Source organism: Panthera leo, chromosome B1, assembly GCF_018350215.1.
Source record: "Panthera leo isolate Ple1 chromosome B1, P.leo_Ple1_pat1.1, whole genome shotgun sequence".
In the NCBI taxonomy this organism is placed as follows: Eukaryota; Metazoa; Chordata; class Mammalia; order Carnivora; family Felidae; genus Panthera; species Panthera leo.
This window is the reverse complement of record NC_056682.1, coordinates 188,615,287-188,628,668: the sequence shown is the minus strand read 5'-3', so window position 1 is coordinate 188,628,668 and position 13,382 is coordinate 188,615,287. Positions and strand designations below refer to the sequence as shown.

The 13,382-nt window shown below is 38.6% G+C and overlaps 1 protein-coding gene across 5 annotated transcripts in view; it reads left to right on the top strand.

Annotated features, from left to right (window-relative positions):
* SLIT2 (slit guidance ligand 2) overlaps positions 1 to 13,382 on the top strand; it is a 376,497-nt gene that overhangs the window by 354,134 nt on the left and 8,981 nt on the right. For all 5 annotated transcript variants that reach the window (XM_042936808.1, XM_042936807.1, XM_042936805.1 and 2 more), the window contains 2 exons: positions 225 to 355; positions 12,846 to 13,000. In XM_042936808.1, coding sequence (XP_042792742.1) covers positions 225 to 355; positions 12,846 to 13,000 — 286 coding nt within the window. The remainder of the gene's footprint in view (positions 1 to 224; positions 356 to 12,845; positions 13,001 to 13,382) is intronic.

Below are 13,382 nucleotides of genomic sequence, written 5' to 3'. Positions count from 1 at the left end.
GTTACTGTGTTGTTGGTTTTTTTAATTCTTTATGAATCTATTTGCATCGAAGTAATTTAGGAGTGGGTCACCTTTCAAGTCGTCCTGTCAGCGCACGCTACTGTTTTCTCATAGCTATAAGGAAAAAATAAGCTGTAGTAAAAACTCTTCACTAAGCAGTCTTCTTTTTGATGAAGTACGTGTGGGTGACAGTGCGTCCTAATGTCAGGGTTACTTCCTACTAGATTGCCACAGACGAAGACAGTGGAATCCTCCTGTATAAAGGCGACAAGGACCATATTGCCGTCGAACTGTATCGGGGACGGGTTCGTGCCAGCTACGACACCGGCTCCCACCCAGCTTCTGCCATTTACAGGTGAACATCTCTTGGTTACTGAGAGAAGAGCCGTTTCTCCTCTATTTTTCTGTAATGGTGAGGGGAGGGAGTAATTTGGCCACAGCAGGCTTATGATCGGTGTCTTATTTAGGGGCCCGGCAGGAACAGGTGCCATACTCAAGTTGGATAATGGAGGAGAGATTCTTAAGGGGACTTTTTACAAAGATTGGTAGGGATAGTACAGTAACCTAGGACCAGTAACGAGGGATACAGCTACTGCCCATATGCCTGAAGGGGTAAGTGGAGGCAGCACTCTTGGAAATCCACGCTCAGAAAGGGACTCGTGGCAAGGACTGCCTTGGCAGGAGATGCGACCTTCAACAAAGGGATGCAGTCAGTCCTTGGAGGAGGAACCAGGACTTTTAAATACCCAGCCATCCTTCTCCTGCCCAACAGCCCCCTGCCTGTGCTCCCCTTTGGCAAAATCAAATTCCAGACAAAAAGGAACCCACTGATCACAGTAATGTAGTTTGCACATGAGTCTCCCAGACCCCAGAGCAGAGTGAATACAGGTGGCGAGTAGCTCTAGAAAAGAAACTGCAAGATACCCAGCACAGTGAGGAATTTAACATTACCTTTCATTCAGCAGTACTTACTGAGCACCTACTGTGTGCCAGGCCGTGATCCAAGCTTTAAGGAACAACACCCTTGGTCTTAGGGAGATTACACATAATAAGCCAAGGGACACATATAATATGTGACCGGTAATGTTATTTATTTTGGAAGTTTCCTAATAACAATGATAATGATGATATTTTGAAGATACAAAAGGAGTGGTATTCATGGGGCATAAATTTTGCTGGAAACGTGCTTTTTGCATAAGATTAACCTCTGTTGGATCTCAACACTAATTCACTATCATAGAAATAACTGCCACCAATTAGAGCGAGGTCACAAAGTCATATGCAGTCAGGGTTTTTCAGGCAGGTAACTTAAATGAACTAATCAGGCCAGCTGCAAGAGAAAACTGTGTTCTCATCATTTTACTCTTGAAAAAATCAAACTTTTTAAAATTATATTAGTACTTCCATGATAAATAGCCTTGATGTTGGCAGTGTAATAGAAGTGTCTGTGACAGGAGTGAGCTAGAAGCAAACCTTTGTCAAAACAGGGCCAGACTGCATCTACCCAACTCTCCCTAAATGCTGCCATGGGAAAATGTGGGCCCCAGTTTTACCACAACTCCTGAGTTTTCAAGGAAAGGCATAAATCTGGATGTTTTAATATAAGTATTCCATCCTTTTTTTTTTATTAAATTTTTTTTAACGTATATTTATTTTTGAGACAGAGAGAGACAGAGCATGAACAGGGAGGGGCAGAGAGAGAGGGAGACACAGAATGTGAGGCAGGCTCCAGGCTCTGAGCTGTCAGCACAGATCCTGACACGGGGCTCGAACCCACGGACCATGAGATCATGACCTGAGCCGAAGTCGGACACCCAACCGACCGAGCCACCCAGGCGCCCCAAGTATTCCATCCTTTAAGTATAGATTCATATTTAAAAAAAAATACTATATGTGGTGAACAAAAAGCATCTGTAAGCCAAATACTGACAACACATTTTGGGGGCATTGATTAGGACATAAAGCTGGAGATACTGGCCTCTATATTACCTTTTTTTATATATTTATGTATTTATTTTAAGAGAGAGAGGGAATGCAAGCAGGAGAGAGAGGGAGAGATAGGGAATCCCAAGCAGGGTCTGCACTGTCAGCACCCAGCCTGATGCGGGGCTTGATCTCACAAACCGTAAAATCATGACCTGAGCCAAAATCAAGAGTCAGATGCTTAACCAACTGGCACCCCTGGCCTCTATATTATTGATGTGTGTATCGATGTGCTTCAAAACCCTTCACGTCCTATCCCGATCCTTTATAACAGTCCCGAGAAAGTAGGTGACAATTGTAGGCCATGAATGGAATTCAGGAAGTCCTCTTAGTGGTGAGCTAACCCACTTGGGAATATTTAGAGCATGGAAACAAACACATCATTATTGGTTTCCAAATGGAGTATGAATTTCATGTCCAAATGGTGATGAATTAATGCCAACATTTTAGATATCGCTAGGCCTCAAATTATATAGCCTCAATTTGTTTGAGCCTGTAAAAAAAGTTTCAGAATGTTGGTTTTGTGGTTCATTTTTGTTTTTTACTTTTCTCTTTTATTTTGTGCAGTGAAAGAGCACAGCACTCTCAGAAACCATAGTAAAGGTTCTTGAAGTTGGTTTATTAAAGCTAGTGTTCACATAAAATATACTTAAAATACTTCTAGATAAGTTGTAGAAACCCATGTGGTTATATCAAAATGAGAAGTTACCATAAAGAGCTTATCTTCAGTTTATGTTCTTACCATCGTTGCCTGACAAACAATAGAGCATACCATATGATGTTTACAAAAAAGAATAATATCAGATAATATGCTTTTCTTTATGAACAGGAAGTTTACTTCTCTGTTTGCAGATCATCTAATGGGGACATCTATTGTAAGGTCCAGGGAAAACAGTTTTCATTTAACTCTTGGTTTTTGATTTATGGCACAAAAATTTAGAAAATCATCACATTATTTTTAAGTATAAGAAAAGTTATCACATTACTTTTAGGTAAAAGAAAAGCAACAATTAGCTAGAATTCAGATAGAGAGATGATTGATTGGTTGATTGGTTGATGATTGATATTGATATGTGTATGTTATATGTGTATGAATATATTAATACTTCAGTATGGAATAGAAAATAAATGCTTCTGTGAAATAGAAACTATAGACAACAGTTGAATTATTTCAGCACGCTAGGAGATTTTAGTTTTGACAAGTAAAAATCCTGGCACTAAGATGTGTGTTCAGATCTAGGCTTGACCAATTACTGGGGGAGAAACTTGGAGCAGATACTTAATGTTTCTGTGTCTCATAAATCATAGCTATAAATAATGATGCAGCACGTACCCCATAAAGTCACTCTGAGTATTAAATCCCAAACTTAGCTCTGTCCTCACTCCTCACTCACATTGTCTTCATTCTCATCTACATGTAGCAATACAGGAACATTTTTCTGGTATCTATTTCTGGAGTATAGCAGGGGAGTTGAAAGTGTATTCTCTATCCTTATCCATTAACACTAGAAGTACAGATTGTTTACCATATCCATAGAGGGCAATTGAAAATATGTATCCAGATTACAAATACATTTACTCTCTAACCTATGAAATCCCAGTTCTGGGAATTTGTGCCACAGATATACTTGAAGATACAGACACGGTATGTGCACAGGTACTGCACTGCATCATTAATTATAAAAGCAAAAGTTAGGAAACAGCCCTTTTCTAGTCTGTACAATGGAATGTACTGTTTAAAAGGGAGGTGGAAAGGGAAGGAGGAGGTTTTCTATGTAGGACACAGAAAGATTTTCAAGGTGTGGTGCTCTGTTCAAAAGAAAAAGAAGGCAGAAGAGTGTCAAAGCTGGGTAAATAAATACATGTATTTTTATGTCCATGTATTTGCATAATGAAAAACCAGAATGGGGCGCCTGGGTGGTTCAGTCAGTTGAACATCCAACTCTTAATTTCAGTTCAGGCCATGATCCCGAGGTTGTGGAATAGAGCCCCACATCGGCTCTGTGCTGAGCAAGGAGCCTACTTGGGATTCCCCCTCTCTCTCTCTCTCTCTCTCTCTCTCTCTCTCTCTCTCTGCCCCTTCCCTGTGCTTACACATGTGCACTCTCTCACTCTCTCTCAAAATAAATAAGTAAATATTTTTTTTTTAAAAGGAGAGAGAAACTAGGAATAGAGAGGAAAGAGTGGGATGGAAGCAAGAGATTTGTGTATGAACACCACTTCACATCATTTTGATTTTTGAGCCATTTGAATGCCATTACCACTCAAACTAAAATTAAATAGAAAAGGACAGGTGCTCTAAAGATAGTCTGCCTTGATTCAAGCCCCAGCACTGCCATCTATTAACTGTGTGCCACGGGTAAATTGCATAAGCTCTCTGGGCCTCACTCACCTGGTAAATGGGTGTAGTGGATCATGGTTCCATTTTGTGGGATTGTAGTAAGAATTTTATGTTTGATACATGAAAAATATTTAGAACAACATATACCAAATAGCGCTAGCTGTTGGGATCATAAATTTAGAATGTCCGAAACACAGCTTATTTTCTTTGCTTCACCCAAACCTGTGTCCCTGTCACATTCCTACTGTCATTGAGAGGCGTCGTAAACCTGGAGTTCCTCCTCATCTTTTTCTTTCCCTCACCTTCAACTTGAAATTGGTCCCAACTCTTCCTTCTGCTCTTACTAATTTTCTGGCATTTATCCAAATGCTTCTGACCTTGCTCAGGCCCTACTAAAATGTGACCTCTGATGAAAGGTACTCCTTCTCCATCGTTATAGAGAAAGCCATCAATAACACTGTGGCCATCTGCTCTCCCATAAATTGCTTAGTAATTATTTTGTCTGGTTGAATTAAATGTTCAAATCTTGGTGTTTCTACTTTATGTAACATTATTAAAATACACTAATGTTTTAAAAGGGAGTAGTCTTACATATTGTTACACCAGAAAATATGTTCAGTTTAATTGCATGATGTTATGTTATAAAACATTTAATGTAGTAAAAATTTATTTTCCAAATTCTGCATTATTTAATGTGCTGTTGGAACACTGTATGTGGGAATAAGTTTGTACATTGAGTGCCTCTTTTCAGGTGTCTGGTTAATCTTCAACATGGATGGAAATGGATTTTGTTTATTTTAGTTAATGAAATCTGATGAAATTAGGGGAAAATAAGTATACATTAAATTGTTTTTCTATGATTTTTTTTTGTTTAAAAGGCTTCATTTTATTTTATTTTATTTTAATGTTTATTCATTTTTGAGAGAGAGACAGAGTGCTAGCGGGGGAGGGCCAGAGAGAGAGAGGGAGACACAGAATCTGAAGCAGGCTCCAGGCTCTGGGCTGTCAGCAGAGAGCCAGATGTGGGGCTCAAACTCACAAACAGTGAGATCATGACCTGAGCTAAAGTCGGATGCTCAACCAACTGAGCCACCCTGGTGCCCCTCATTTTATTTATTTATTTTTAATATTATTTTTTAATGTTTATTTTTGAGAGACAGAGAGAGAGAGTGCAAGCAGGGGAGGTTCAGAGAGAGAGGGAGACACAGAATCCAAAGCAGGCTCCGGGCTCCGAGCTGTCAGCACGGAGCCCGATGCCGGGCTCAAACTCGCAAACCACGAGATCATGACCTGAGCCGAAGTCAGATGCTCAACTAACTGAACCACCCAGGTGCCCCAAGACTTTATTTTAGATGTCAGTCCTTGTCTTAAATGGATCGATATAAGAACCATTATATCGCGGAATTATGTCTAGAGAGAGCAGTTAACATAGTTTTAAGTATGTTTAAGAGAACCCAAGATGTAGTAGTTATTCCTCCTTCACAGAACTGAAGTAGCCTGCACATTTTCTCGTTTTATCTCTTCTATCTGACAGAAGACTGAAGTTTTTTGCAGACCTCCATACCACTAACAGGGCCAGCCATGCAGGCAGGGGTGGGGAGCTACTGTTTTCAAATAGCACACATCAGAATCACCTGAAAAATGTGTCAGAAAACAAATCAGTGGGCTACACCTCTAGTGTCTGATTCGGATCTCGGATGAGCTCCCACGCGTTCATTGCCCCAAGCTCCCAGGTGACGCGCTGGCCCAGGGACCACAATTTGAGAACCACGTGTGTAAAAGGAATATATTTGAGCTGTGCTCTGAGAGCCAGTGGTGTGCATCTCTTCCCGTATCCAAATTCTGGGACATCATGCCTGATGTTGATGTAGAAATCAGCCGTGTTGGGGATGTGTCCACCACGGTGGTCAGCAAATGCGACAAGTCCGGACTCTTTTTCTTGTGTCAGGGAACCGATTTTACACACTGCCAGCACCCTACTGTCTAAGGAACCTGATCTGCAACAACCGAGATGACAGAAGTTTCTTAACAAGTGAATGAATGTAGAATATCACACACATGCCTAATTTTTATTGTGCTGAGAGAATAGCATAAAAAGGGACTTGGTAATAATGCCATGAATGAATGAATGAATGAATGAGGTTGACTGCCTAAACTTAAAGCTACCATCAATAGTAGATCCTGAGATAGGGATGGATTTTTTTTTCTCAAGCAGGCTAACAATTGCCCTTCAAAGTGACATTTTTTTTTTCATCCAGACAAGTAGAAACTTAAAATAATAATAATAATAATAATAATAATAATAATAATAATGGCACGCTTCTTTCTTTAGATTCAGATTAATGTTATTTTCCAAACCAGACAGCTTCTTGGGAAACATAGTCAACTACTATTTAAAAATGAGGAAATCAGGGGTGCCTGGGTGGCTCAGTCAGTTGAGCGTCTGACTCTCGGTTTCAGCTCAGGGCATGATCCCAGGGGCCTGGGATCGAGCCCCGCATCAGGCTCTGTGCTTAGCATGGGAGCCTGCTTAAGATTCTCTTTTCCTCAGGGGCACCTGGGTGGCTCAGTCAGTTAAGTGTCCAACTTTGACCCAGGTCATGATCTCATAGTTCGCGAGTTCGAGCCCCGCATCGGGCTCTGTGCTGACCGCTCAGAGCCTGGAGCCTGCTTTGGATTCTGTGTCTCCGTCTCTTTCTGCCCCTCCCCTGCTTGTGCTCTCTCTCTCTCTCTCTCTAAAAAGTAAATAAACTTAAAAATAAATAAATATTCTCTATCTCTAAAAATAAAATAAAATAAAATAAAATAAAATAAAATAAAATAAAATAAAAATGAAATCCAGCTTCCAATTATGGAATGAATAAGTCACGGGGATAAAGGGTACAGTATAGGGAATATAGCCAGTGGTACTTTAATAGCATTATATGGTGACAGAGGCTAGCTACACTTGTGGTGAACACAGCATAATGTATAGAGCTGTTGGATTGCTGTGTTGTATACCTAAAACTAACATTGTGTCAACTGTAATTTTTAAAAATTAAATTAATTTTTTAAATGAGGCAATCAGATGAACCATCTTATGAAAGCAGAAATTGTACCACGCGTGAAGCAGTTTTAGTATTTAGGGAACAACACGACATCAGAGGACTTTTCCCTACCAATTATTAGGTTTGTTTGGCTATACAGCCTCTGGGTTATGCAACTTACAGTCTTACATGAAAAAAAAAAAAACAAAAAACAAGGAGAAGGAGAAGAATTTAGTCTCATTGGAAAAACAAACAATAGACAGAATCTGCGAGGTCTCATTTCCAAGATAAACACTCAGCAGTTCTTGATAATGCCGTATGGGAAGGCAGCACTGTTTACCAGCTTTATAACTTTGAGCAAGTTACTTCACCCCTTTGGGCTTCTATTTCCTAGTCTAAACAATTGGAAATATACCTGTTTTTCATGTGTGGTTTGGAGAACTGGAAGTAACACATGTAAAATCCCTGCTATAGTGCCAGGGCACAAGTGGCTCACGATAATTACTGATGCTGGTGGCTTATGGATATTCTTGACGCTCAGATATCCTGATAAGGAAGGATAAATGCAAGTGTCATTGCCTTACATGTGACTCTTACTGTATGTTCAAATATATAAGTCCCTTTTTTTAGTGCATTTTTATTTAAATTAGGTAATTTGCCTCAAAAGCACTTATTAAAATCTAAGTATGCTTGGTCAATCAATTATTTTGTAAGACATCCCTTTGAAAACTTGTATGCACCTGCATTAATACCTTTAATCCCTGGGGCACCTGGGTGGCTCAGTCAGTTAAGCCTCTAACTTGGGCTCAGGTCATGGTCTTGCCATTCATGAGTTCAAGCCCATATCGAGCTCTCTGCTCTCAGCAGCAGAGCCCTCTTCAGGAACTCTGTCCCCCTCTCTCTCTGTCCCTCCCCTGCTCTTACTCTCTGTCTCTCTCAAAGATAAATAAACATTTAAAAAATAATAATAGTACCTTTAATCCCCTTTGATCTCCTATTCCTTTTGATTTGAAGAGGTAAACAGGGAAATATTTTATCACCATCTCCACAGATGAAGTATCTTCATCCCAGAGATAATCAAAATGAGATGACCAGTTGAATTGGTCTGGCTTCTGATTCCTATTTCATTGCATAGAATATGCCAACAGATTCTTTAAATTTTTAAGGAGAAAAACTAGAGCTCATATAAGCCAAGTAAACTGTTTGCCTTTATTAAACTACTGAAATACCTTAAGATTTAAGGTCAAGATAGAAATATAAAAATGTCATGTTGATGCATCCTACATTTAAAAAAAAGGGAAGGAAGGAAAGAAGGAAGGAAGGAAGGAAGGAAGGAAGGAAGGAAGGAAGAAAAGAAAAAAGAAAAGAAAAAATCATAGGCAAGTTAGAGCCTCTCTTCTTTTAGGCTCTGAGTTTTTAAACTCTTTTTCTGTAACAAAACCACAAGACATAGTTGAGTAACTGCTTTGTTTTCATACATCCACTGAGAAAATCAAGAAAACAAAATCTCAGCTAATAGGCAAGTGTAGTAAAACTAAATGCATACTAATGGTAATAAATTCGATGTGTGTTCCCAGTGGAAAGTCTCAATGTTAAGTGATTCACTTGTGACTCTCATGAGTCATCAACTACACAGTTCCCTCGGGAGTAGTGAAAGAACATATCAATACTTCTCAGAACCCAAAAGGATGTTGTGCATTGTGAGTGGATAGGTAAGAATGACCGGGATAGACTGTAAAATCGATGATGGCTCAGTAGTATCTTGTAACAACTGATGTGTTAGTCACTGCTTTTATTTTAAATGGTATAGAGGCAAAGGATTTCTGGACATCCCCTGGTTAATCTCCTGCTTCAAAGGGCAGCATGAAACACCAATTTAGAATATTCTTAGCTCTCAAGTACACTCTTCAGGCTCATACACACAGTATCATCTTAATGAGCAAAGAATCTAAAAATGTTAATGTCACACTACTTATCTGTCAAAAGACCATGGTGAGGCCTCATTTAATTCCAGGGAAATATAAATGGAATTAAGTTTAGTGATAACTTTTGGGAGGAAAAAAATCTAACCAGTCTAAATTTCACATATGATTGGGAAAATAGAATCCCATTCCATGTTTGAAATCTATGTACTTTATATGTCTTCTCATAACCTTCAGACTCGAATTATATGATTATGACTTTGAGGGCGACTGGGCGCCTCAGTCGGTTACAAGTCCATCTTTGGTTCAGGTCCTGATCTCATGTTCGTGAGTTCAAGTCCCGTGTTCTGTCAGCACAGACCCTGCTTCAGATCATCTGTCTCCCTCTCCCTCTGTCCCTTACCTGCTCTCACTCTCTCTCCCTTTCTCAAAAATAAACAAACGTTTTTTTAAATAAGATTATTACTTTTTCTTTTCTTTTTTTTTTTTTTACAATTCGATGATTTCTGGTAAATGTACCAAATTGTGTAACCATCATATAAGTGTTTGGTTTTTTTTTTTTCATAGAACGTTATTCTTGGGATATTTGGGAGAAAAACCACCTATTAGAAGCTTGGTAGTGATGAGAACACATGCCATTTGTATAGTACTAGTTACTTTTCAGGTTTTTTATTGTAAATGTGGCACATAATAATTAAAAATGTGTACTCTAGAAGCAGGAACCCCAGCTTCAAATCTGTTTTAGCAGCGGGCTTTGCCCCCTTGAGTACCCTAAGTGCCCGGTTGTTAGGGTTGTTTTGATTCTTAAAAGAGTTATTACATGTGAAGTTCTTAGAACAGCACCCGGCCGATAGTCTGGGCTAAGTAATTCTTTGGTCTTATTATTTGCATTTCCCTGATGAGGAAAATAAAACAGAAGAATGACTTGAAGTCACACTAATCCAATGTCACACATCTTAAGGAGGACAGACTGAACCAGATTTATCTCCCAGTATTTCCTGCAGAATATGACTACCGAAAAATCCAAATTTTTAATAAAATTCATCTTTCGGATGTCCTTCCCTGGGTCTGCTTGAAACCTCTTTACCCATAATCCAGTTAGTAGTGCTAAAAAAACTGTATGTTATTGTTAATAAAACTCCCTCGCATTTCGTTTACTTAACATGCATCTATTGAGCATCTACTCTTTATCAGAAACTTTCCTGGATACATTAAGGAATACAGAAATAAATAACACATGGCTCCTGCTTTGAAGTAGCTTACTCAGTTATACTGCATCAAACACTATCTTTAACGATGGCATGCCAGCGTTGATTGTCTAAGACTGATGTGTGACCAGGAACCCATTTTCTAGTACAAATGGGACTTTTCTTTGCAAATGTAAAGAAAAAAGCAAGTCCCATGTTAATATTTATGACTTAATCAAGGTCAGTGCTCATAGAGCAGTCATAGAAAACCACTTACATATTGTATATGATCACAACGGAAAAAGCAATTAATTGGTCCCCACTCTCTCCATGCACATCTTCATTTTAATAGTTTACGTAAAACTTTTAGTAACTTGAACGAGATATGCCCCCAAAGAATCTGTTATATTTCTGCTAGTCTTTAGCATTATTTTACAGTTAACATCAAAAATAAAGCTAACTAATTTCTTCCTGAAGAAGATACTGAAATAATACTGGATTATTTGTACAATGATGGCGGTGGCAGTGATGATGATGCTGATACCTAACTTTTAACTTTGCACTTTCCATATGCTGGATGTCTCACTCTGCACTTGTAAAAAAATAATGTATTTCATACGACCTCAAATTAATCACCAGAGGGTGAAATATATATTAACATTTACTGAAGAGAAGACTGAAGTGTATAAGCAATTAAGTAACTTATCTAAGGTCAAACATTTCATAAATACAAGACCAGGATTCAAATCCAGGTTCATCTGACTCTACAATCTGTATGCTTACCCATTAGCTAATAATACCATCTGGTATATTCCTTTAGAAGACAATCCTATTTAAGACCAGTAGCAGTTGGTATCCAACTTTTTTAGTGAATGATTTTCCTATATATTGTTTCCTCTGTTGATTTTAATGGTATTGAGTGTTGGGATAATTAAATCTGCAGAATATAAAAACATTGATTGGCAGATTTAATATTTATCATTCAGATGATATCTGAGACAAATTATCAAAGATCTTTGTACGTGTGAACTCTTGCAACCATTTAAAACCAGAAAACTTCAAATATTTTCACAGTTCTGCAGAATGGTTTAGAGTGTGGTCAGACCACAAAAACTTTTTATTCTGTGTTGGCAAACAAAGGGATATGATTAGACACCTGTGGTGAGAACCATACAGAAATGTCAACACATTTTTTTCTGTTATTTTCCAGGCGTGGCCTATTTGCAAACTTAAATATCAGTACCCAGAAATTTAAGCAATCAGCTTGTATAGGGAATATTAAGTATGCACAGTTTTTCTATCACATGCTCCCATATTTCCATGTTTGAGCCTTTTTTTTCCCCATCTTCCTAGTTGATATCCCAGCATATTGGGTCTTTAATATTCACTACTTACTTTTGGCCCCAACTTCCATTATGCCGTATTTTGCCCCCATGGTGGGAGGTTAATATATTCATGACACTGCCATGTATCAATTCTTGTTTTCTTCATTGGCCCCATGCTCCTTTTTGCTGTTAACCCATGTGTTAGATTTACAAGCACACTTCACAGCCATATAGCACCTGCCTAGTAATTGTACCCCAGTTCATCTTATTTTAACTCCCCATTTTTCATTTATCTTTGTTTCTTAATCTTTTTGTTTTTAGCCATTTTGTGAATTTCCATATGCCCTCTCAAATTCTGGAATGACTGTTAGACCTGTCCCTTAAAAGTAATAGAAAACTGAAGAAGCATTGTCAACACTACTGGCTATGACTGTGTTAAGCATTCCATTGAATCTGTTACTCTCCACTGAGCATAGACTTCTTCACAGTAATCTCATTTGATGGCCATCCCTCTGAAAATGCAAGGAAGGGAAGAGTGTATTATCAGTTAATACATTTTACCAAGCACAATGATCCCACCAAGTTGATTCTTCCTGTATCTGTGTGTGTGTTCGGGTAAGTCTTACTGTGCAGCATTTAAAAGATCAAAGCCAGTGATAATCTGTAGAGGATATTTGGCACCAATGTGGGTTCTTTGTCTTAAATACAATTTGGAGTAACAGTATCTAGAAAAACAAAACTTCAGTGGCATCTAAAAGCAAAAGAATAAATTATCCTTTATAATTTCTACATAGTGGAAGAATATGACTAGAGAGTGAGTCAGTGTATCCATTCCCACCCCTCCCAATGGGAAAACAAACTTACTTTGTATCCATTCCTAAAAAGTAGAAATTGATTGTACTTCATCTTCTATCTTGAAATCAACTACTAGTGTTTGTCTTTATTAATGTTAGATAGGAGTATCTTTTTCCTAAGAAGTGCTTACTGAAATTTGTATTTTAACTTCTTTTTGTTAATAAAAGGAAAATTGAAGCATTAGTTGCGTTGCTTTTTCTTTGTAGCGTGGAGACGATCAATGATGGAAACTTCCACATTGTGGAACTACTTGCCCTGGATCAGAGTCTCTCCCTTTCTGTGGATGGAGGGAGCCCCAAAATCATCACCAACTTGTCAAAGCAGTCGACTCTGAATTTTGACTCTCCGCTCTATGTAGGAGGTAAGCTCTGTCGCAAATCCAGTGGGTCCCCAAGTCCTGTGATTCTCACCACAGACTAATTCTGAAGTTGTTGATTCCTGGTATTGTGGCCATTGACCAATAGTGATCAGCCATTGAAAGATGGACAGCATGGATAGAAAAGAAAGAGCCCTGGATATGTGTTAAGAGACCTGTTTTGTGCCTGTCTCAGTCTGTCAGTAACCACTGCTGTGGTTGGACAGGTTCTTGTGGTTCGTATTATGATTGCAAAGTGCCCTTTAGCAAAAACTATCAGAAAATTTTGGAGAAAAATTCGAGGTTTATTATTTAACAAGAGCTGAAAATTACACAGCACACCTGAGACCACACAGCAAGGTCTTAGGGAGAGAGAGAGAGAGAGAGT